This window comes from Hemiscyllium ocellatum, chromosome 28 (assembly GCF_020745735.1).
Source record: "Hemiscyllium ocellatum isolate sHemOce1 chromosome 28, sHemOce1.pat.X.cur, whole genome shotgun sequence".
Lineage (NCBI taxonomy): Eukaryota > Metazoa > Chordata > Chondrichthyes > Orectolobiformes > Hemiscylliidae > Hemiscyllium > Hemiscyllium ocellatum.
In genome coordinates this window covers 27,156,972-27,178,570 of record NC_083428.1, presented here as the reverse complement: position 1 = coordinate 27,178,570, position 21,599 = coordinate 27,156,972, and the positions used below count along the sequence as shown (strand labels likewise).

Below are 21,599 nucleotides of genomic sequence, written 5' to 3'. Positions count from 1 at the left end.
TCTCCCACATTCAAGCCAATTTGGTATCCACTTGGTTCACTCCCCCTGGATTCCATGTGACCTAAACTTGTTAACCAGTTCATCATGTGGAAACTCATATGGAATACCTTGCTGAAGTCCACATAGACAATGTCTACCACTCTGCCTTCATCAATCCTCTTTTGTTACCTCTTCAAAAAAATTCAGGCAAGTTTGTGAGACATGATTTCCCAAGCACAAAGCCATGCTGGCTATCTCTAATCAGTCCTTGGCTTTCTAAATGCATGTAAATCTGTTCGTCAGAATCCCCTCCAACAACTTACCTAACACTGAGGTCAGGTTCACTTATTTATAGCTCCCTGGCTTTTCCTTACCCTCTTTCTTCAATAATGGCACCACATTAGCCACTCTCCAGTTTTCTGTTATGTTGACGATACAAGTATCTCAGCAAGGGTCCTGGCAATCTCTTCCCTAACTTCCATAAAGTTCTGGGATATTGCTGGTCAGGTCTCAGGGATTTATCTTCTTTTATGTGTTTTAAGACTTACAGCACGCCCTCTTCTGTAATATGGACACTTTTCAAGATATCACTTTTTATTTTCTAAAGTTCCCTAGCTTCCATGTCCATAATAAGTCTTCAAACAAACCCAACCTGCTTATCTTTCCTGATAATGTATTCCCTCACATTTCTGGCATCATTTTTCTATGTCTTCTCTGCACCCTCTCCTTTTTATTATATGGCTACCAGATCTGCTTATAATACTCCAATTGGGGTCCAAACAAAGTTTGACACACACTTAGCATAACTTCCCTCATTCCTAATTTAATCCTTCATGTAATAAACTGTTGCTTAATTTCCTTTCTGTAAGGCCTTATAGAGACATAGAGATGTTTGTTATTTTGTTATGTATTGAGAATTCTACCTGCCTGGTAGTTCTGTTATTTGTATCATCGATATTGGTCATTAATGTACAGTCTTTGCCTAAACTTCAGCCCACCAATTGTAAAGACCTTCTACACTAGTCTCAAAGCACTGGAACAGTGATGCTCCAACGGAGACCTGAAACCATCTAGTACCACTTTTCTTGTTTCAGTGCTTTGTATAATGATTTTCCATTGTAGCCCATACTAAGAGGCCATCTTGGGACATATTTAGTTTTGGCAACTAAGTTCTCACCCCAAGGTTGGAGAACTTGTGTTCTTCCTCCAGGTGTTGGGCGGTGAGGGAGTGGTGATGGAGGAGGCCCAGGACCTTCATGTCCTCGACAGAGTGGGAGGGAGAGTTGAAATGTTTGGCCATGGGGCGGTGGGATTGATTGGTGCGAGTGTCACAGAGGTGTTCCCTAATGCGCTCTGTGTGAAGGCGTTCAGTCTCCCCAATGTAAAGGAGACCGCATTGGGAGCAATGGATACAGTCAATAACATTTATAGATGTCCAGGTGAAACTTTTATGGATGTGGGAGGCTCCTTTGGGGCCTTGGATGGAGGTGAGGGAAGAGGTGTGGGCGCAGGTTTTGCAATTCCTGCAGTGGCAGGAGAAGGTGCCAAAATGGGAGGTTGGGTTGTTGGAGGGCGTGAACCTGACCAGGTAGTCACGGAGGGAACGGTCTTTGCGGGAAGCAGACAGGGGTCAGAGGGAAATATATCCTGGTGGTGGGGTCTGTTTGTAGGTGGCGGAAATGTTGGCGGATGATATAGTTTCTGCGGAGGTTGGTGGAATGGAAGGTGAGGACCAGAGGGGTTCTGTCCTTGTTGTGGTTGGAGGAGTGGGGTTTGAGGGCTGAGGTGCGGGACATGGATGAGATGCATTGGAGGGCATCTTCAACCTGTAAAGAAGGAGGCCATCATTGCTGGGGCCCCAGATTTATGGCCCCAGTGATAAAAGTCCCACTCTGCCAAGACCTGCTGGCTTCTGCTAGCTAATCAGAAGCTGTCACCTTTCTACTTCTGCCAGATCTACCAGGAGCAGTGATTGTTGCTGATAAAGCATGCAAGGAGAGGTCTAGGATCGCTGAGAGTGGAATGTGGATCATGAGGAGCAAATTGCTAGTCTGGTGATGGTGAAGGGTTGTCGAGGTGGCTTTCAGCAGCCTGATGTTAGGTCCCTTGGTCAGACACTAAGTGCCTTTGAATGGGGAATCCCCCTGCCCCCGGAGTTCACAAGCAAACCACTCTCCTTGCTAGGAGATAGCCCCACTCTCTGTTGGTTGAATTTAAATGGAATTGGAATAAGACCCTCAATTTGACACTTTCCATTATAGCCCATACAAAGAGACCATCTTAAGACAAATTTAATTTTGGTAACTGAGCTCTCACCCACAGTTTGGAGAAACAATGTAGTTCTCATCTAAAGGCCTGATTAGGTAATACGGCAGGATTGCAGTCCACAAGTCTTCCTTCATTAGACTTAATCAGAGCAGAGGCAAAAGTAACAAGGTCACGGTAATTAAATATCTCCTGCCACCAAATTCACCCCAGGAGGGAGTATTGATTCTGTTCCTCATCTCTGAAAGGGGTAGCTTTCTTTATACGTTATTATAGTATATTGGATATCATGAACATACTTTGTGTCAATTAACACATGATAAATATAAAATGAAGTGTAGACAATGAATAATTTCAAAAGGAAACTGGATGGGCACTTGTCTGTAATAACTTTCCAGGACTGTGGAATAGAGTGGAGGAATGGAACTGATTTGCTTGGTATGTGGCCTCAGTTGTCTGAATAGTGACCTTCTGTGTTGTTATGACTCTATGATAAAATCATTTTTATTACCTTGAGGCTAAATTCTTTGCTGCAGCTTTTAAGAGATTAAAAGAAAATTAGTTGAGGCAATCTCAGTTTGATTTCCACTGGATTTGTATCAAAAGCATAACTTTTTTTGTATATGAAGAAACCAAACGTTCCAGCAGACAATTATAGGATGGCACATAAAACATAGTGGCATGAGTCTCTTTTTCAATAATACCACCTACAACAAAAGATCAACGCTCCTTCCCATCAAAAACATATTAATATTTCTCAAAGTAATAAAGCAGGAAGACTCTCTACCCCATATTTACACTGGCGTGATTTGACTCCATATTGGAAACGGCACTGTTCATCGGCATCATACACCTGACCCGGGGCCACGGTTGGGTAAAAAAACTCCTGCTTTGGAGGTGCATTGATGAGACATCTACCATGTCCTGAACTGACAGAAAAAAAAAGAATTTTTATTATGGAAGGAAACCAAATTTATTAACTTTCTAAAATTCTGTGCAATCCAGGAAATTAAATAACTCACAGAGGAGTAAAACAAAACTGTGAGAATAAAGTCTCCGTGTGAAATTTAAATTTCCATATTTTTCAATGATACTTTGTTCCTGTTAAAATGAATACCTGTTAACTAAATGAATTGCTTAAATTAATTTTAATTAAATATTCTAGAAAGCTTTGTTAATACTGATTGGCAAGAAAGGGCTTAACCTAATGGTCAGTTCACCGTTTTCTGCAATTCTTTTTGACTTGGTGTGAAAATTGCCCAATAATTAATTCAGTAATGTTTCAGTGGCATTTTTACATCAACATATACTAAGACTGAAGTACTTCTGACAATCAATATGACATTTTTTCCCATTTTGGTGTAACATCTCTTCAGAGTGAATGCTCCAGCTTTGTAATACAAATAACCTACTATTCTTTAATGAGCAATTCAAATAACACAAGGATGGATGAATAGAGCCAGACAGGAAATCTTGGAATTTAAAAATATTGAGAAATACAATTCAACATTTCTACTCCTTTTAATGGGGAGAGACTTAGTGGAGTAGATGACTGATCCTGCCATCTAACTGCAAGGTAAGACATTGAAATATTTCAAAGAAACTACATACCTCTGTTCCAGACTTAACCCAGCATCTGACAGGAGATGAGAATGACTAGATTGAACAGGTAAATACTTTTCTAATTGACCAAGAGAAACAGGAGTGCTTCTTCTTGCTCTCTTCCCAACAAGCCACCAAAAAGTTTTAAGCGATAGTACGTTCATACTTCTGATTGGATTGTGCCTGAAAGTTCAATTCGGATCCACCCACCCTCCTCTTCATTTTTTACACCCCCTTTCCAATCAAATCTCTCAACTGCTGAGATCCAATACTGCACGTCACCATCAGATAATCTCTCAATCTAGTTGGCTCCAGCTAGGAAACAGATTTAAACTTTTTAACATGATAATGTTGATAAATTTAGATGGCCTCTCAGCAACCCAAATTTCCAAGATCTGCAGGAGCTAAACCTCTTTCTTCCTAACCTGTTCTTATCAGGGCCTTTGTCTTTTTTTTATTTGTATTCAGAGCACTAAAACTCTTTGAAGGTTTTTGCTATAGCTTTTCATTGAAGGGGTGTGGGCATCCCAAAAGCATTGCTGTTATGCAGATCAAATTATTTAAGTAAAGGAATGCCACTGATAAAGGTGAATGCTTTTCCCATGAAGATAAAGTGAAATGAACTATGAAGCTGAAAGTTTAGATCAGAGTGGTGCTGGAAAAGCACAGCAGGCCAGGCAAGCATCCAAGGAGCAGGAAAATTGACGTTTCGGGCAAAAGCCCTTCATCAGGAATAGAGGTCTAAACGTTTCCTAGGTTTCCAATGTGATCTAAGAGCAATATGTTTTGGGTTGCTCTGTAATGTGCATGATAGAGTGAAGCAGATAAAATGTCATCTTTCATTTATCTTCAATGTTTTGGGGACTGTGGTTGCAAATGTTCAATATTACATGTTTAATTTCATTATCAATCTCTTGCCATATTCAAATAAAGTAGATTACAGAATTGAACATTTAAGTTTCTAAAATTACTTGGCAAAATGATTGTTTATTTTACAGATTTGCTTTATGGATATGCAATTTGAATATGGCCCAATTGCTTTTAATACTTTATTAAATGAACGAATATACCTCAAAGAGGTACTCTGAGGTGCATCTTAATGGCAAACACAGATTGATCACATGCAGAGAAGCTGATTCCATGTCTGTATTGAACCTATAAAGTTTATCATGAAGGAAGTTAATATGAATATTCAGATTCTCAGGTACATTAGATTGATTCTTTGCTTGAAATGGACAAAGACATGGTGACATAGTCATGCATGTTCCTCAACTGTTAAAAATCTGGATCAACTCACTATTGCAAATGCACAATTGATGAATCTGTGAGGTTTCATTTGGAGATTTAGTACAGCAAGTTACCGATCCTTTACAACTTATGAAGAAGTTTGAAATTCTTTACATATAAAAAAAATACCCCCATTAAAATACTCTTAATGCAACTGGTGGATTTATTTGTAAATATTAAAACTGTGGTCCAATTCAATTTATTTACAAAATTAGATAAATCTTTTTATGTAAGATTTTGTGATGTGCAGGAGATAGTTTGCATTCTGTGCATGAGAAACAATTTGGCTTTCCTTGTTACACCTTTTGGGTGAATGGTAATGTTTTAACCTCATGCTTTTACCCTCATAAATCATCTGTAAAAATATAGCCACTGCTGTTGTTTCACCTTATTCACTAAACCAGTCCTGTCTCCTGGGGGCAACATACCTTTAAATGTGCCAATTAGTTACAATGAACTGCAACCTTCTGAAAATTCAGAGCAGCACAGGCATATATTATCTTGGTCTCTGTGCTCAAAGTGTAGAACTAAAGGGCTGCAAGCAAAATACAAACTGCAACATAAGCCATTGCAACACTCTAGTTTTACACCATTTCGAGACCCTGAACCCATGTTCAGAATTGATTTTAAACTGTAAATTTTATATGAAACACGATCTAAGCACTATTCTAAAAACACATTGGTCAATGAGCTGCTTTGTCTAAACCTGACCACAGCATGGACACTGACAGACACCAGGCAACTTGTTTTTTTTCGTATTTTACTATGTTTCCTGACTTCTTACTCTAAGAAGCTGGTGATGTAATCCCTGCTGCATGTAGACCAGATGAAAGGGTTTGTTTTCACAGTGATATGGGCAGCCATCAGCTTTGCTGTTTCCTGTCCTCTCGGACCACAGGTGTTTCCAACTCCATCGTGATTCATTCCAAAACTAAAAGAAAGAAAAGTCAAATAAAACAAGACAATGTGTTCCAAGACATTCACTATTATTACAAATACACAATTTAATTTATTTTTCTTCCATATACCCTCACACTTATTTCTTGGAAACAATGGAAAAGGGGTGGAGATTTGATACACTGGCTATCTTGCTCATTGCATTTTTATCTGAAACAGACACAAGGCACCATATAGACCCTCAGAAATGCAAACTATTTAAATTGTATGCATTCAGAATTCCAACACTCTTTAAGATTACCAAGTCCTCATTTAAACAGGTGTTGCGCCTTTCATAAACTTGCAATAAAACAGCTGACAAATTTAAAGAGGTAGGCAGAAAGTTGGCAAGGTGTCAATCAACTAGCCTTTGGCTATGATGCTGATACAAATAGTAAGATTTCCTGTTGCAATAGCAACATGTTATGGGTTGAAATATTTGAACAGAGCTGGGGACTTCTAGGGTTTCACCACCTCTTTTCTGAGGACATGCATCCTTGTGGCATAGTGTTCTAACATGTGCTATATGAAGAAAGAGGAGAATACAACAGACATACTCTTGGATACAGGAGGACATGTATATTCAGGTTCCTTGCTGCATGAAAACTGACTTCCACAGAACATTCCTTCCCATCTGCTGATTCACGAGGGGAAGTAGCTTGAGGGACATTCGTCTTGGCTTGTCATGGGCTCAAGGTCACTCCAGACATTTCAACGACGAAATGATTGCAATCACTTCGGTACGGTACTGAGAGACTGTCGACCTGTCCAATGTGACATTAAACAAACTCTGTCTGCTTTCTCAGGTGGAAGTAAAATGGTGACCAATATACAGGCTAATATTTTAATATGGTATTCATCTTTCTATCAATAGACTATCTGATCATGTATCTCATTTCCATTCAAGGAACTTTCATATTTGCAAATTAGCTGTTACATAGGTCCACATTACATCTGGGACTACACTTCATAACCATTTCATTTAGAGTCATAGAGTCATAGAGTCACAGCACAGAAACAGACCCTTCAGTCCAACAGATCCATGCCGACCAGATATCCTAAATTTATCTAGTTCCAATCACCAAAATTTGGTGAATATCCTTCTAAACCCTTCCTATTCATATACCCATCTAGATACCTTTTAAATGTCGTAATTGTACCAGGCTCCACCACTTCCCCAGGCAGCTCATTCCATTCACACACACCACCTTCTGCATGAAAAGGTTATCCCTTTAGTTCTTTCTCACCTTCAACTTATGAGCTCTAGTTTTGGGGTTCCCCCACCCCGGGGAAAAGATCTTGGCTATTCACCCTATCCATGCCCCTTATGATTTTATCAACCTCTGCAAGGTCACCCCTCAGCCTTCAACGCTCCAGGGAAAACAGCCCCAGCCTATTCAGCCTCTCCTTGTAGCTCAAATCCTCCAACCCTGGCAGCATCCTTGCAAATCTTTTTCTGAACCCTTCAACTTTCACAACATCCTTCTTATATTTTCCCAAATGACCACTTGTGGCACCGTATTGTATGTGCCACATCCATCAATATATCTACTGGGTACGGGGTGTTAGATAGGTTGCTGCCTCCTTTATCATGAGACCATCTTTTGATTAGTTGTGGAGGAAGGTGTACTATCCTGACATAACAAGGCTATTAATTGTATGTTCGTAATAATTAGTATCACCACATTTAGTAAGGCATAATGACGAAAACTTCAGCGAGATGGTAGAGATCATCTGCTTCCTCTGAAAGTCCCTTGCTTCCTTCCACCCACAGACTGTTTGTGACATCAGTAAAATGGATAAAGCCAATGTAACATGAACATTAACCCCCTCAAAACCATTACCTTACATAATTGGCTATAAATATCATTGAAATGTCTAGAAATCATAAAAGGTGTTAATAAGTGAAAGTCCTTGCATATATGCAATGTCTTTCAGGGGCATCATCTGTCAAACATAATACATAAGAATATTTTTACCTTGGACTTTTCCGATCAAGTGAAGTAAATAAGGCAGAAAAAGCAAGCATTGGAAACGTCTAGGTAAATTTTCACTGATGAGTGCCAACTGAGTGACCGGCTGGCACAGAAGATTAGTCTTGATTGAGGCTTCTGTGATTTTCCTGCCTCCTCCAATCTGTATACATGCCAGACACAAGCCTGCCACTTGGCTGGGCTTTGAACCTGAATACTGAGCTGGAAACAGGACTGCACTTATCCCGGCTTAGTGAAGAGGAAGATGGTGGTGGAGTGGTAATGTCATTGCATTAAGTCGGAAACTCAGGATAATCTCTGTGGACATGGATTAAAATCGTACCATGACAGCTGGTAGAATTCAAATTCAGTTCATGAATAAATGTGAAACAGAAAATCAATAACAGTGACCATGAACTATCAGATTTTCATATCTTTTAGCTAAGAAATCTGCCACTCTTATTTGTTCTGGCCTATATATGGCATCAGACTCTTATCTATCCTCTCAAATGGCTTAGCAAGCGACTGAGTTCAAGGCAATTATGGACAGGTAACGAATGCTATAGCCACATCTCAAAAAAGAATAAGGAAGTGATGGAAAATTAGATCACCGTTTGAAAGCAGAAAATAATATGTTGTAGCTATACCAATGAACAGCTTGAGTAGTTTTAAGTCAAATTTTTTGCGCGGGTAAGAAAACAGTGAACCAATAAATAAGTAAGAGTCATCCATAAACAAGGTTTAACAAGCTGAGCTTGACTATTTACAAAGGCTGAGTTTTCATGGTTTAATTTGCAGGATGTCATAGAATTGCAAACAAGTGGAACAAAGCAAAATGATTTTCAAAATTAGTTACAAGTTTAGCTTTACATTTCACAGGAAGGAGATACAACTTATGATAGTAACATTTCTCTTACTTGTGACCAATTTCATGAGCGATTGTAAATGCAGTTGCCAAGCCTATGTCCTCATTGATACTGCAGCTTCTCTCTGGCTCACACATACCACCTACTGGAGCTAGGCCTGCAACAGAATTGGTCATTTAACTTGGAAGAAGAAAGATGCACTCAAACATAGGTATCAGCAATTCAGCTCTCAGTAGCATTTGGAAGTACATCTTGAAAAAGTCGATGATGCTACTGGAAGCTTGAAAATTGATTGATCATCAAAAATGCTATTAACAGCAATCCCAACTGCAATATTCCTCCTTGCAAAAACAGAAGAAAACATGTTGACAATAACAGTAAAGCTTGGTGTTAATATGGTGACACTGACTCTTGGGAAATACATCAGATCAAGTATAACAATTCCTTCAGTTTCGCTAAGGAATGAGTTTTCCTATACTTGCAGCAGCTAGGATTCTGTAGGCCAGCAAAGGTCCCACCATTGTTACAGCTCACCACATGATACACAGAACCATCTTCTCCATAACACTCAGGATATGCAGATGTTCTTGTCACCAACTCTTTAGCTTTTCTCCCTTCTTTTGCCCTGGCAGAACCCATACTTAGCATCAGTAAGAAGTGTATTTAATTGCAAAAGGCACTTGATACCACTGTAGACAACCACTTTCACCATTTTCCGACAATTGAGAGCAAACTGATAGGCTGCTAATTATCTGGGTTGGATTTGACTGGCTTTTTGTGCAAAGGACATATGTGTGTAATTTTCCACATTGTTGAGTAGATGTTAGTGTTGTAGCTGTATACTAGTAGAGGTTAGGGAAATGGCTAGTTGTGGAGCACAAGACTTCAGTTCTATTGTCAGAAAATTGTCAAAGCCCATAGCCTGTGTTATCCAGTGTGTTCAGCCATTTCTGGATATCGTAGAATCCCTGCAGTGTGGAAACAGACCCTTTGGCCCAACATGTCCACATTGACCCTCCAAAGAGTAACCCACCCTGACCCATTCCTCTACCTTATTATCCTAAATTTATCCCTGATTAATGCACCTAACCTACACATCCTTGAACACTATGGGCAATTTAGCATGGCCAGCTCACTTAACCTGCACATTTTGATGCTGGGAGGAATGCAGAGCACCCGGAGGAAATCCACGCAGACATGGGAGAAATAACAAACTCCACACAGACGGTCGCCCGAGGCTAGAACCGAACCCAGGTACCTGGCGCTGTGAGGAGCAGTGCTAACCACTGAGTCACCATCATGTGGAATTATTTGAATTAGTTGAAGATTGGTGTTTGAGACTGGGACTTCAGGTGGAGGCAGGAATGGAACATCCACTCATCATTTTAGCTATAAGATGGATATAAATACCTCAACGGTAGCTGTTGCACTGATGTTCTGAGTTCCTCATTCATTGAGGATGGGGATAATTGCAAAGACTTTACCTCTTGTTTAGTTATTTAATTGTCTAGCGCAATTAACAACTGGATATCGCAGGCCTGCAGAATGTAGATCTGTTCAACTAGTTGAGGGTTTACTTAGCCTTGTCCATTGCATTGTTGCTTTCACTATTTGGCATGTAAACCATCCTGACTTGTCGCTTCACTAGGTTAATGCCTCATTTTTAGGTGTGCCTGGTGCTGTTCTTGATATGCTTTCCTGCACTGTGGATCAAGCCAATATGATTAGCAAGCAATATTGCCTGCCCCCCTCCCACCCCAACTTTTGTTTGCAGAGCAAGCTACAGCACTATGAAGAAGAGTCCAGCACAAAAGGATTGAGTAGATAATTTCTAATGGACCTGTTCAGAGATGTCATAATGCACCGTTGGAATAGATGGGACTTGAAACCGGGCCTCTTGGCCAAAAGGGAAGGACACTACCACCACACCAGAAGAGGCCCCCAAATGTGTAGCTACGGTACTGTAATCATGAAGGTCAGGTGAGCAGGCTAATTTTATGCATATTTACAGGACATAGCTTGCTGTGCTGAGTTCAATGGGCATGTAATTTGAGATTGTGAAGAAGTAAATTCTGAGAAGCCATTTTTGTGAAGCTAATAGCTCTGAAGCAGAAATTAGCCAACAATATGGTGATTTACAATTCACATGGTATCTCTGCTTTGCCAAAAATGGCTGGCTGATTTGTACATTAATATCTGCATGCGTCATCCAGTCTGTCTGGTTTATACATTTCTATCATAAGCACAAATTACACATTTCATTATAACAAGATTAAATATTTAAAAGTATCTATCTTTTGAGTTAATTTATTAATACTTATTAATGTTATTAATGTCATAGGTGACAAGTTCTGTTAAAGATCTGAGCTCAGATTTTAGTTGATATTTTTGGCCACAATAATCAAACTGACAGGAGATCTTGCAGCCTGAATATATAGTGTGCATAAATTTTCCAAGATGCATCAGTGGCACTTTGCAAGTCCAACTGAAAGAATGTTCATCAGTCTCTACCAGACTGTGTTCATTTGGCTGTATTCAGTCCAAATAATTTGACGAAAAGTTGGATGGCATATTGAAATAAAATGTATTCAAGTGAAGCTCATGTTGAGTCTTCTCTGTAATGGATGAGGCTGGCTGTAATATAATTTATGATGTTGATATAGCACTCTAATACAATCCTTCTCATCTTGAGAGAAAAAAACAACAAGATTGTAGATAAAGAAATGGGACTTTTCTGAATGTTCAAAACCTAAATTACAGGTTATGACCACTTACCAAGAGTTCCACAGGGCTTGTTCTTATAAATGCAAATGTCATACCTGCAGAAACAAAAGAGGTTACCAAGGCAACTTATTGGCTTGATGAAACAACTATTTACATTGAAAGATGGCAAGAAGATTGCAATTCTGTGGTAGCATTGCTGGGCTGCACCTACTAAAAATCTCCACTCTGGACAGGAAATAACTTCCTAGGGTTAATGGGAGTAAAAAGTGAGGTCTGCAAATGCTGGAGATCAGAGCTGAAAATGTGTTGCTGGTTAAAGCACAGCAGGTCAGGCAGCATCCAGATGCTGCCTGACCTAGAGTTAATGGGAGTACAGATAGTTTAATAATGTCCATGGGCTGATATATGTGCCACTACAGAGAAATCAGGGCCGCGTGATAGAAGGGAAGCGCAGGTACAACAGCTGATTATCCTGTTGTAAACCAACATTGTAGCACTTTTGATGACGGCCAGCCTCTCTCTGTTTGCTTAAATGGTGTCACCCTGGACCAATAAATGAACGACACATCTAGCAAGCTGAAAGCAGTTTTAGTCTGCTGTATCAACTTCTCCACTGAATTCTGGCTGGAGAGGAGGAAATTCTCAGCCTGAAAGCTCCCTCTATGGTTTTCTTTGATCTCAAAACAAGAATGAAACCAAAAATATCCCTCCACTTCTCACTCCATGTCCCATCCGCATATTCCCATGCCTCGTCCATGATTTCCCTATGTCACCTCATTTCACCCAAAGCCCCTCTACTCAACCGAATGGCCATTACAGTTCAGTTAGTGGTGGAAAAAATGCATTTTGTCAAAACCTTTGGTTTTGCATTCATCAAATTACAACAAATGCCAAAGAAAAAAATAAATTGTATCAGAAAAGAGTATTGATTGGTTAATGAATGGACTTTAACTGATAGAGGTATTACCATAGACAATGGACCAGGTAATGATGGCTAATTATTAACTGCTAAGCTGCATTTGAAGTTTAGGTTCACGTAGGTTATTTCTGATTGGTCAAAATATAGACCAGGCATGGCTCTGATAAATCTGGTTTAGTGCAGAGATGAAAAGGGTTTTGAAAGGCCTTTTGTTTATATGTAAACAGATGAGATGTCAGGCCAAAGTGGTCATGTTTTAGAAGTGACCTGTATAATGAAAGGGAAGTGGTCAGCTCTCTGGCTAGCTGAGCTGAGCAACTTAGTAGGTGAAGGGGTAAATGTAGGGGAATGGGCCAACCTAAATCTAAAAATCTAAAGTTCAGTCTTGGACTGGTTGGATGTTCAACAAGGAACTGTGTGGAAACTTTCTCTCTTTTCTGCCCTCCAACTTCAACCTGTAAGCATGTGTTCCATTTATACTGATTTTTAAAGGGAGTTTTCTTATTGGGACTGTTGTGTATATTCAGAACAGCATGCTTAAGTCGAGTTGGATAGATTGAGTTCTGTAGGGGTTTTTTATTCTGTCCTTTGTGCTTGTTTCATTGTGTAATGTTGTGAATAAATTTTTGTCTGTTTTAAAATCTAGCAGGCGACCTAGCCAATGTAATCCGGGTAATTTTCACTGTCCACTTACCGAAACAAATGGTCTGAGCTGTCTGCTTAAGAATGTTTTGAGTGGTCTGGCTTAGTCCATAACAAAAGACTGTCAGTTTTTTGTTGATTTGAAACACTTGCATTGTGTGCACATGTTCTTTCTGTCTGCAAAAATCAGGACACTGTTTGTTGAAACTTCGAAAGCAGGAGCAGGAGTAGGCCATTCAGCCCTTTGAGCCTGCTCCACCATTCAATTTGATCACGGCTGATTTTCCAAATCCCTTTTGCTTCTTTCTCCTCATAGCTTTTGATCTCTTTAGCCCCCAAGAACTATATCATTCTTGAAAATATTCAATGTTTTGTCCTCAACCATTTTCCGTGATAAAAAGTTACATAAGCCTACCACTCTCTGATTGAAAAACAAATTCTCCTCATTTCAGTCTTAAATGGCCCATCCAGTATCCTCAAATTGTGATCCTTGGCTCTGGACTCTCAGGTCACTGTGGACAAACTTTCTGTACTTATCCCGTCGAATGCTTGATTATCTTCTACTTTCCAGCACATGCAGTTATGACACACTGAGCCCAACTGACAACCCTACATTTGGTGTCAGTAAAAATCATTGTACAACACAGAATTATTTAACACATGTTGTTCAATCTTGGAATCACTCTGATTTTCACATTGAGTTGCCAGTTTTGCAAGCATGGGCTTTTGATATGTTCCACTTTTCAACATGTAGAATACTTACCTCGAATCACAGCAAAACTAAAAACCATATGCTACACGAGTGAGCTGTGTGATAGACAAAACAACTTTTCAAATTGATAGCAGCAAGCTGTTAGTGGCGAAAACCACAGAATGAAACAACTAACTTCACCTGTTGCTCAAACTGTTCGAGACTTTTCTGTTTTAGGATAATCTGAGGTAGGGCAAATTTCAGGAGCAAAAGTGATGGTCTCAGGGCCAATTATGAGGGTGCATAATTCATCATGAGAAATGATCCGATCAGAATAACCATTATACCATCGGATGGTTTTGATGTGCTCGATGATAGCATTAAGCTTGTACAAATGACTTTGGTCCTATTTATGCAGCTGCTGATTGTTCACACCTATGGCCAATGAAACTGTAAGAATCCCAATGAATATGTTGACCAGTGAAGGTGGGTTTAAGGCATGTTGTCATCGCTTTCTCCAAATGCCAGCGTCTGGCTAATCCTGCCTTTGGAATCAGCACCCTTCTCAGCTTCTTTTCCAACATGCAGCCTCATTTTCACTAGGCTATCCCTCACATCTTGCTGAATAATAGCTTTACTCACACTCAAGTTCTTCTTCAATTCAAAAATGTCCTAGTTCTAGTAGTAATGGTCAATTATAAACATCTGTTTATCATAACTATCCAACTATTCCAAGCACCTCTCCATCCTCCATTCTCAGGTTGAATGATAAAACTCATTGAGCTCTTGGTTGACAAAAGCAAGACTATTTACACACTGTCTTGGTCCAGCAAAGAACTGTTGCTCACAGAGATGCATGGCATGGAAGGACGGAATTACTAAGGTGAGGTAACATTCTTGGATATGGCTGTTTAGAGATATACACACACATATTATTTTGAATATGGAATAGAAACAAAACTATCCCAATTTTCTAGATTACATTGAAATAAAAATGACTACTAGATTAAAAAGAACTGGGGAATATAGAGATCAAATACAGAAGAATTAGCACAGATTTTGGATTTGGGTTAATCAGTGGCAGATCTCATTAATCACAACAATGGTTAAACCTGGACTATCAATTTAAACTTTCATCATTTGATTTTAATGTCAAAGACCTTTTTGGTTTAGAAATGTTAAGAAAAAGAAACCCAAATGGCTGTACTGACCTGATCATTGATTGACGCAGGTTCAGGAAACCAAAGTGATATGAACAGAATTATCAGAACTGGAATTATCATTTTATCAAAAGATTCAAAACCAATCAACTGGGTTAGGCATTAAGAAACTTGCGTCTTCTGTATAAAGAGTTTTACTTGTTTGAAGAGTTATCCATATTCAACATGAAAAGTTGCCTTTTCCAAGCCATCCAACTTGGAAAGATAATGAAGCCAAACTCAGCAATATACAAATAAATCAATTTTCAGTAGCTGCTTAGCAGTGCACCAAATACTTAGAAAGAAAATGAATTGTTAACAGCAAAAACTAAAATACCTTTTTTCTCCCTGTTTTCTCTGATCAAATCAAAGATTAGTATTGGTGACGCAGAAAATCAGAGAAACATCCATTCAGCAAGAATTGAATGATTCTATAAATGTTAAGATTCACACAACACTAGGTGATAGTCCAACAGGTTTATTTGGAAGCACTAGCTTTCGGAACACTGCTCCTCCATCAGGTGGTTGTCCTGAAAGCTAGTGCTTCCAAATAAACCTGTTGACTATAACCTGGTGTTGTGTGATTTTTAACTTTGTACCCCCCAATCCAACACCGGCATCTCCAAATCATGTCTATAAATGTTGTAAATGCTGAAGATTCAAGTCATCAATTAACAGCCATAGACTAGGTTCAATATTATTAGTACAACATTTAATAGTCCATATATTTGGTTCAAACTCTGTATGTTATAATAAGAATTCTTCATCTGATTGTTAAGTAGGTCCATAGTTGCTTGTCCTGTTCATGGAAGTTCTAGATCATTTCTGGAAGTGCTGCACTGAAATGGCTCCCTTATCTGTAATATTCATTGCCAAATTCTAGTTTATGATCAAGTGTAGGTTAATAAGTAGTTGGTGCTGTTTATTTGCCGCTGAAAGCAAGATTCAGACTGCTGTGCTATAATGAGTGACTGCAGAAATTGTATTTCATTGTTGTGATTTTATTTTGCAACACAGTCCCTTCCAGTTTAGAAATGTTATCAAATTTTAAGATGAGCTAGACTTGCTGCTTTAGACACAACTGTGAAATTATGATCAAAGTATATCTGATAGCTCATTGTTCATGTTTCCACTAAAATTCTTTGCAATAAAAATAAATGTAAAATCTTGCAGTGTTATGACATTGCTTCCAATATGAATAATCCCTGAGTACTCATCGTTAAAAGCCTAAGAAAATTAGTTCATCTGAAAGGAGGAGGAGATACTTGGAAATTTTTCTTTTAAAAATAAAATATTATTGGAAGGTCACTTATGGATCTCTATTAATAAAACTTACTGGAATTCACATGTCTTAAAACAAGAAAACAGTAAAGGTCTGATAGACTAATATGGTCTATATGGATTGTTTATTGGAATCACACATCTGAGTTTATGGCTGTTAGGAATTGGCAAGTTGAGATATTGGTTGGTGTTCTGTTGATGATACTTTCAAGATGGTGGAATAGGCAACATCCAGGCTCAGCCCGGGGCTCACTCTTACTGTCCACTTCTCTTTATTTTCCTTTTTGCATTCTTCTCTTTTTAAATATGCTAAAACAAAAATTAAACACTTACCTTGTGGAGAGTGTGGCAGTGATGGCATTGGAGTGTCATAGCCGCTGAGGGCCCAGGCCTGAATGGTCAGTAGGTCCAGAGTAGAATGGTCAGCATTCCCGGGACGAGATGGTCCGCGGGCCCAGAACGGGATGGTCAGTGAGCCCAGAGCGAGACGGTCAGTAGGCCCAGAGTGGGATGGTCAGTAGGTCCAGAGTGGGATGGTCAGTGGGCCCAGAGTGAGATGGTCAGTAGGTCCAGAGTGGGATGGTCAGTAGGTCCAGAGTGGGATGGTCAGTGGGCCCAGAGTGAGATGGTCAGTAGGTCCAGAGTGGGATGGTCAGTGGGTCCAGAGTGTGATGGTCAGTGGGCCCAGAGTGAGATGGTCAGTAGGTCCAAAGTGGGATGTTCGGTGGGCCCAGAGTGAGATGGTCAGTATGTCCAGAGTGGGGTGGTCAGTGGGCCCAGAGTGGGATGGTCAGTGGGTTCAGAGTGGGATGGTCAGTAGGTCCAGAGTGGGATGGAAAGTGGGCCCAGAGCAGGATGGTCAGTGAGCCCAGAGTGGGATGGTCAGTGGGTCTGAGGTGGGATGATCAGTGGGCCGAGAGAAGGATGGTCAGTGGGCCCAGAGCGAGATGGTCAGTGGGCCGAGCGTGGGATGGTCAGTAGGTCCAGAGTGGGATGGTCAGTGGGTCAAGAGTGGGATGGTCAGTGGGTTCAGAGTGGGATGGTCAGTAGGTCCAGAGTGGGATGGTCAGTAGGTCCAGAGCGAGATGGTCAGTGGGTCCAGAGTGGGATGGTCAATAGGTCCAGAGTTGGATGGTCAGTGGGTCTAGAGTGGGATGGTCAGTAGGTCCAGAGCGAGATGGTCAGTGGGTCCAGAGTGGGATGGTCAATAGGTCCAGAGTCGGATGGTCAGTGGGCCCAGAATGGGATGGTCAGTAGGTCCAGAGTGGGATGGTCAGTAGGTCAAGAGTGGGATGGTCAGTGGGCTGAGAGCGGGATGGTCAGTAGGTCCAGAGTGGGATGGTCAGTGGGCCCAGGGTGGAGATGGTCAGCAGGTATGGGGCAGGACGGTCAGTGGATCAATGGTGGGATGGTCAGCAGGCACAGAGCGAGATGGTCAGTGGGTCCAGAGCAGGAAGGTCAGTGGGATTGGGGCAGGATGGTCAGTGGGACTGGGGTGAGATGGTCAGCAGGTCTGGAGCAGAGTGGTCAATTTTACCAGAGTGGGATGGTCAGTGGGACCAGAGCAGGATGGTTAGTGGGCCCAGGATGGAGATGGTCAGCAGGTATGGGGCAGAATGGTCAGTAGGATCGATAGTGGGATGGTCAGCAGGCACAGAGCGAGCTGGTCAGTGGGTCCAGAGCAGGACGGTCAGTGGGACTGGGGCAGGATGGTCAGCCGACCGAGTACAGTGGATGGCAGGCCAGGGTGAGGTGCGACAGCCAGCAGTCAGCTGACCCAGGTAGAGCAGAGTGACCAGCGGGCTGGGTGCCCAGAGTGGGGTGGCTGGCGGTCAGTTGACTGGGGCCCGGTACAGTCACAGATGGTGGTCAGCAGCTTACCAGCTCAGGGTCAGCCCAGCACTGGGGGAGAATGAGACTAAATGTGGACAGCCCCCAGCCTGGAGCAACTGTAGGCTATAGAAAGACTGTGATACCTATATTTTAAATTTCTTTCTTTCTTTCCTAATTCATACTATGAAGAACTGTAATGTAGAACTTTTAGCTTTTTTTCTTTATGTCTCCATTTTCTCACCTAATTTATTTTAGTACCTAAGATTTATAACTAAGTACTTTACACATAAGGTTGTGCTGTGTGGTGACATTGGACACTTTTCACTGTTCTCCTGTACTATTGTACTTGAGTAATGCCAAAAAAAACAATTCTAATTCGAAATCTAATTCTAAGAATGTAACCTGCTGGGAAGCCACCTCACTCAACCCTTTGCTACCTTTCTGAGAGAATCCTTTGAGAACTCAATGTAGAAAAGAGCAATTTTCTGGAGAAGCTAATGGAAGACCTTTCCTGGCTGAAATACTTGTGAAAAAGTCCTAGTGATAACTGTGTGAGTATCAGGACCCATCTCTGCATAGCAGGATGCCAGACTGAAAGCCATTTGGAACATTTCATACCTTATCCTTTCTCTTTGCAAATTAACAGTTAGTTGGCCAGAATTGATCCCTGCAGAGGAAGTTCCTTAAATTTTCTTCAACTTGCTTGAGTGCATGAAGTTTTTTAAAAGGGTATAAGTTTGGACTGTCACATTTCAAACTATATTAATACATACTACATCTTTTTTGACTAATTTCAATTTCAAACAAAAAATTAACTGAAATTACTTTATAAAACCTATACCAAACCACTTAATATTTCAACTGGTGTGTTTGAATCAGCAATTAATGTCATAAATTGTTTCAACATGAGAAAGGTACTTGCTCATGCCTTTTGCTAAGAAGAGTGCAATTTGCAGATTGTTTCGAAACAATCTTACAACTTTGACTTGGGATCTGATCTGGGGCAATTGAATCTTGAACCAGCATAAAAGTCCTTTTAAGACTTTGCGAAATGGTCAGTGGTAATGTTACAATAAAGATATATGTAACTGCCGATGCTGTTGCTGGAGTATTCCTGTTCACTTCCCAAAATTATGGCACAAACTCATAAGAATATAGTGAACTTGCTGGCCCACTGGAAGTCACAACATAGTCATAGATTCCATGAAGAAATCTAGGCCTAAAGCTAGAAGTGGGAGGGAAAACAAAAAAAAACATGTTTTGATGTAGAATTAACTATTTATGCAGAGTGAAAAACTATCAATTGAGACAACAGATTTGATTGTAGCAACCATGATAGTTGGAGAAAAATTGGAGAGGCGTGCTCTTCCCAAAGACAGGTCCTTGACTCATTGCTGACGCTTCACCTGGATACACACAAAAAAACTGCAGATGCTGGAATCCAAACTAGACAGGCAGGAGGCTGGAAGAACACAGCAAGTCAGGCAGCATCAGGAGGTGGGGACGTTGATGTTTTGGGTGTAACCCTTCTTCAGTCCACTTCCCCACCTCCTGATCCTGCCTGGCTTGCTGTGTTCTTCCAGCCTCCTGCTTGTCTATGATGCTTCACCTGGAATCATTTTCAGTTTTTGTCAAAAATAGTTTGCTATTGCTTTCTACTCTCTGGGATTTGGGGGGAAGACAGATTCTATGCCTACCTCAGCTGGACTGTGAATTGAACTGTAGTCTTATAGCCAAATGGCCAACTCTGCCAAGATATGGAATTAATCTTAAGGCAAGGTGCGTTTTTTGCATGGAAGAATATGGGGGATGAGAGTTGAAAAATGTGATGCTGGAAAAGCACAGCAGGTCAGGCAGAATCCAAGGAGCAGGGGAATTGACATTTTGCATATAAGCTGTCATCAGGACATTCTTGATGAAGAGCTTATGCTCAAAATGTTGACACTCCTGCCTGACATGCTGTGCTTTTCCAGCGCCATACTTTTCGATTCTGATCTCCAGCATCTGCAGTCCTCCTTTCTCCTTGTGGGGGATGAGAGGTAAGTTGTCTTCCTTGCTATACGGAAGGCTTAGACAGAATGTAGCCTGGAATCAGCTTGGGACAGGTGCAGAACTTTAAATTGCTTGGGTCAACCCCAGTGACCAAACAAAACACTCTATAGCACTAATGGAGAGGTCTGGAGGCAAATGTAGACAAACGTGGAGGAAGCCTGGGGCAGAAGAGGCCCACAGTTTCCTGGTGGCTCCTGGAAGTTACTCAGCCACTGGGATTGGCCAGATGAATTGTAATGTTTCCTTTGTGGTCATGAAAATGTCTATTTCCAAAGTACTTTGAAAGCTGGAAAAATATTTCACCGGTCAAGATTAGCAAAGAAATGAGCACTTTTTTTATTATTATTAAATAGACCGAGCCAATTGCTTAACTGCTATGTGAATCAGCTCAATGCAGGAAGTCAATCCTGGTTACATTTGGATTTATTGCTACTCAGAGATGAAACTTTAGATGAGTATTCTCAAACTGTTCATCCACATATTGAATGCCTTTCATTCACTCCAACTAGCCCAGGAATAACAGTGGAAGTAAACTAACATGATTCACACTAATTTTCAGCAGACTTCCTAATACACAAACAAGAGAGCAGGACTTACAAGAACTGACACAGAGTGTGACGTAGAAAGACACACTGGCAGCAAAGTGTAATTTAAAGAGGTACTGGAAAGAAGGATTCAAAAATAAACAGCAGGGTAGAACATTATATCTGTTTCCTTCTTCACTCATTAGGTTTGAGATGATGAATAATTGACATTTTACCCAGTTATAAAATACTGTTCTGTTTTGCAGAAAAAGAACATTCAATAAGCCTCTATGTATAACAGTTTAGACAGGAATTTTCAAAATGTTCTTTTCCGCAGACTTAATGTGCCACTAGCATTTCTTGCCCATCACTAAATATCCCTGAGAAGCTCGTGGTGAACTGCTTCCTTAAACCACTGTAGGGCATTTGGAGTTGACAGTCCCACAGTGCTATTGTAAAAGTGCAGCTGCAATAAGTCACGTTGTGAAGCAGGTTCACGGGTGAAGAATAGATATTTAGTCCTAATTTGTCATATTAATGACTGGTGATCTGGGATTACAGACATCCCATTGCTCTGAACAAGAACACTTGGCTTCCAGTGGGAATTCTTGGCCAGAATATTTGATTCCTGGGGACTCTTCTGGGACATAGTCAAAGAAATTAGATTGAATTTATAAAGAACTGTAACATCAACATTTGCAATGTCAGGACAAAAATGACTGACACTCCTCAGTCAGGTCAGGATTAAAAGCCACAAGTACTGACATGTTCATGTCATGACAGTGAAGTTAATTTTGTTTAAACCCCCAATTGAAACTGCAATTAC

At 40.6% G+C, this 21,599-nt stretch overlaps 1 protein-coding gene across 1 annotated transcript in view; it reads right to left on the bottom strand.

Moving 5' to 3' along the window:
* Positions 1 to 21,599, bottom strand: part of LOC132828835 (A disintegrin and metalloproteinase with thrombospondin motifs 6-like) — a 160,290-nt gene that overhangs the window by 56,791 nt on the left and 81,900 nt on the right. The window contains exons 8-11 of the mRNA XM_060845994.1: positions 11,684 to 11,727; positions 8,960 to 9,065; positions 5,918 to 6,064; positions 3,032 to 3,173 (exon numbers count right to left, since the gene is read on the bottom strand). Of these exons, the coding sequence (XP_060701977.1) occupies positions 3,032 to 3,173; positions 5,918 to 6,064; positions 8,960 to 9,065; positions 11,684 to 11,727 (439 nt within the window). The remainder of the gene's footprint in view (positions 1 to 3,031; positions 3,174 to 5,917; positions 6,065 to 8,959; positions 9,066 to 11,683; positions 11,728 to 21,599) is intronic.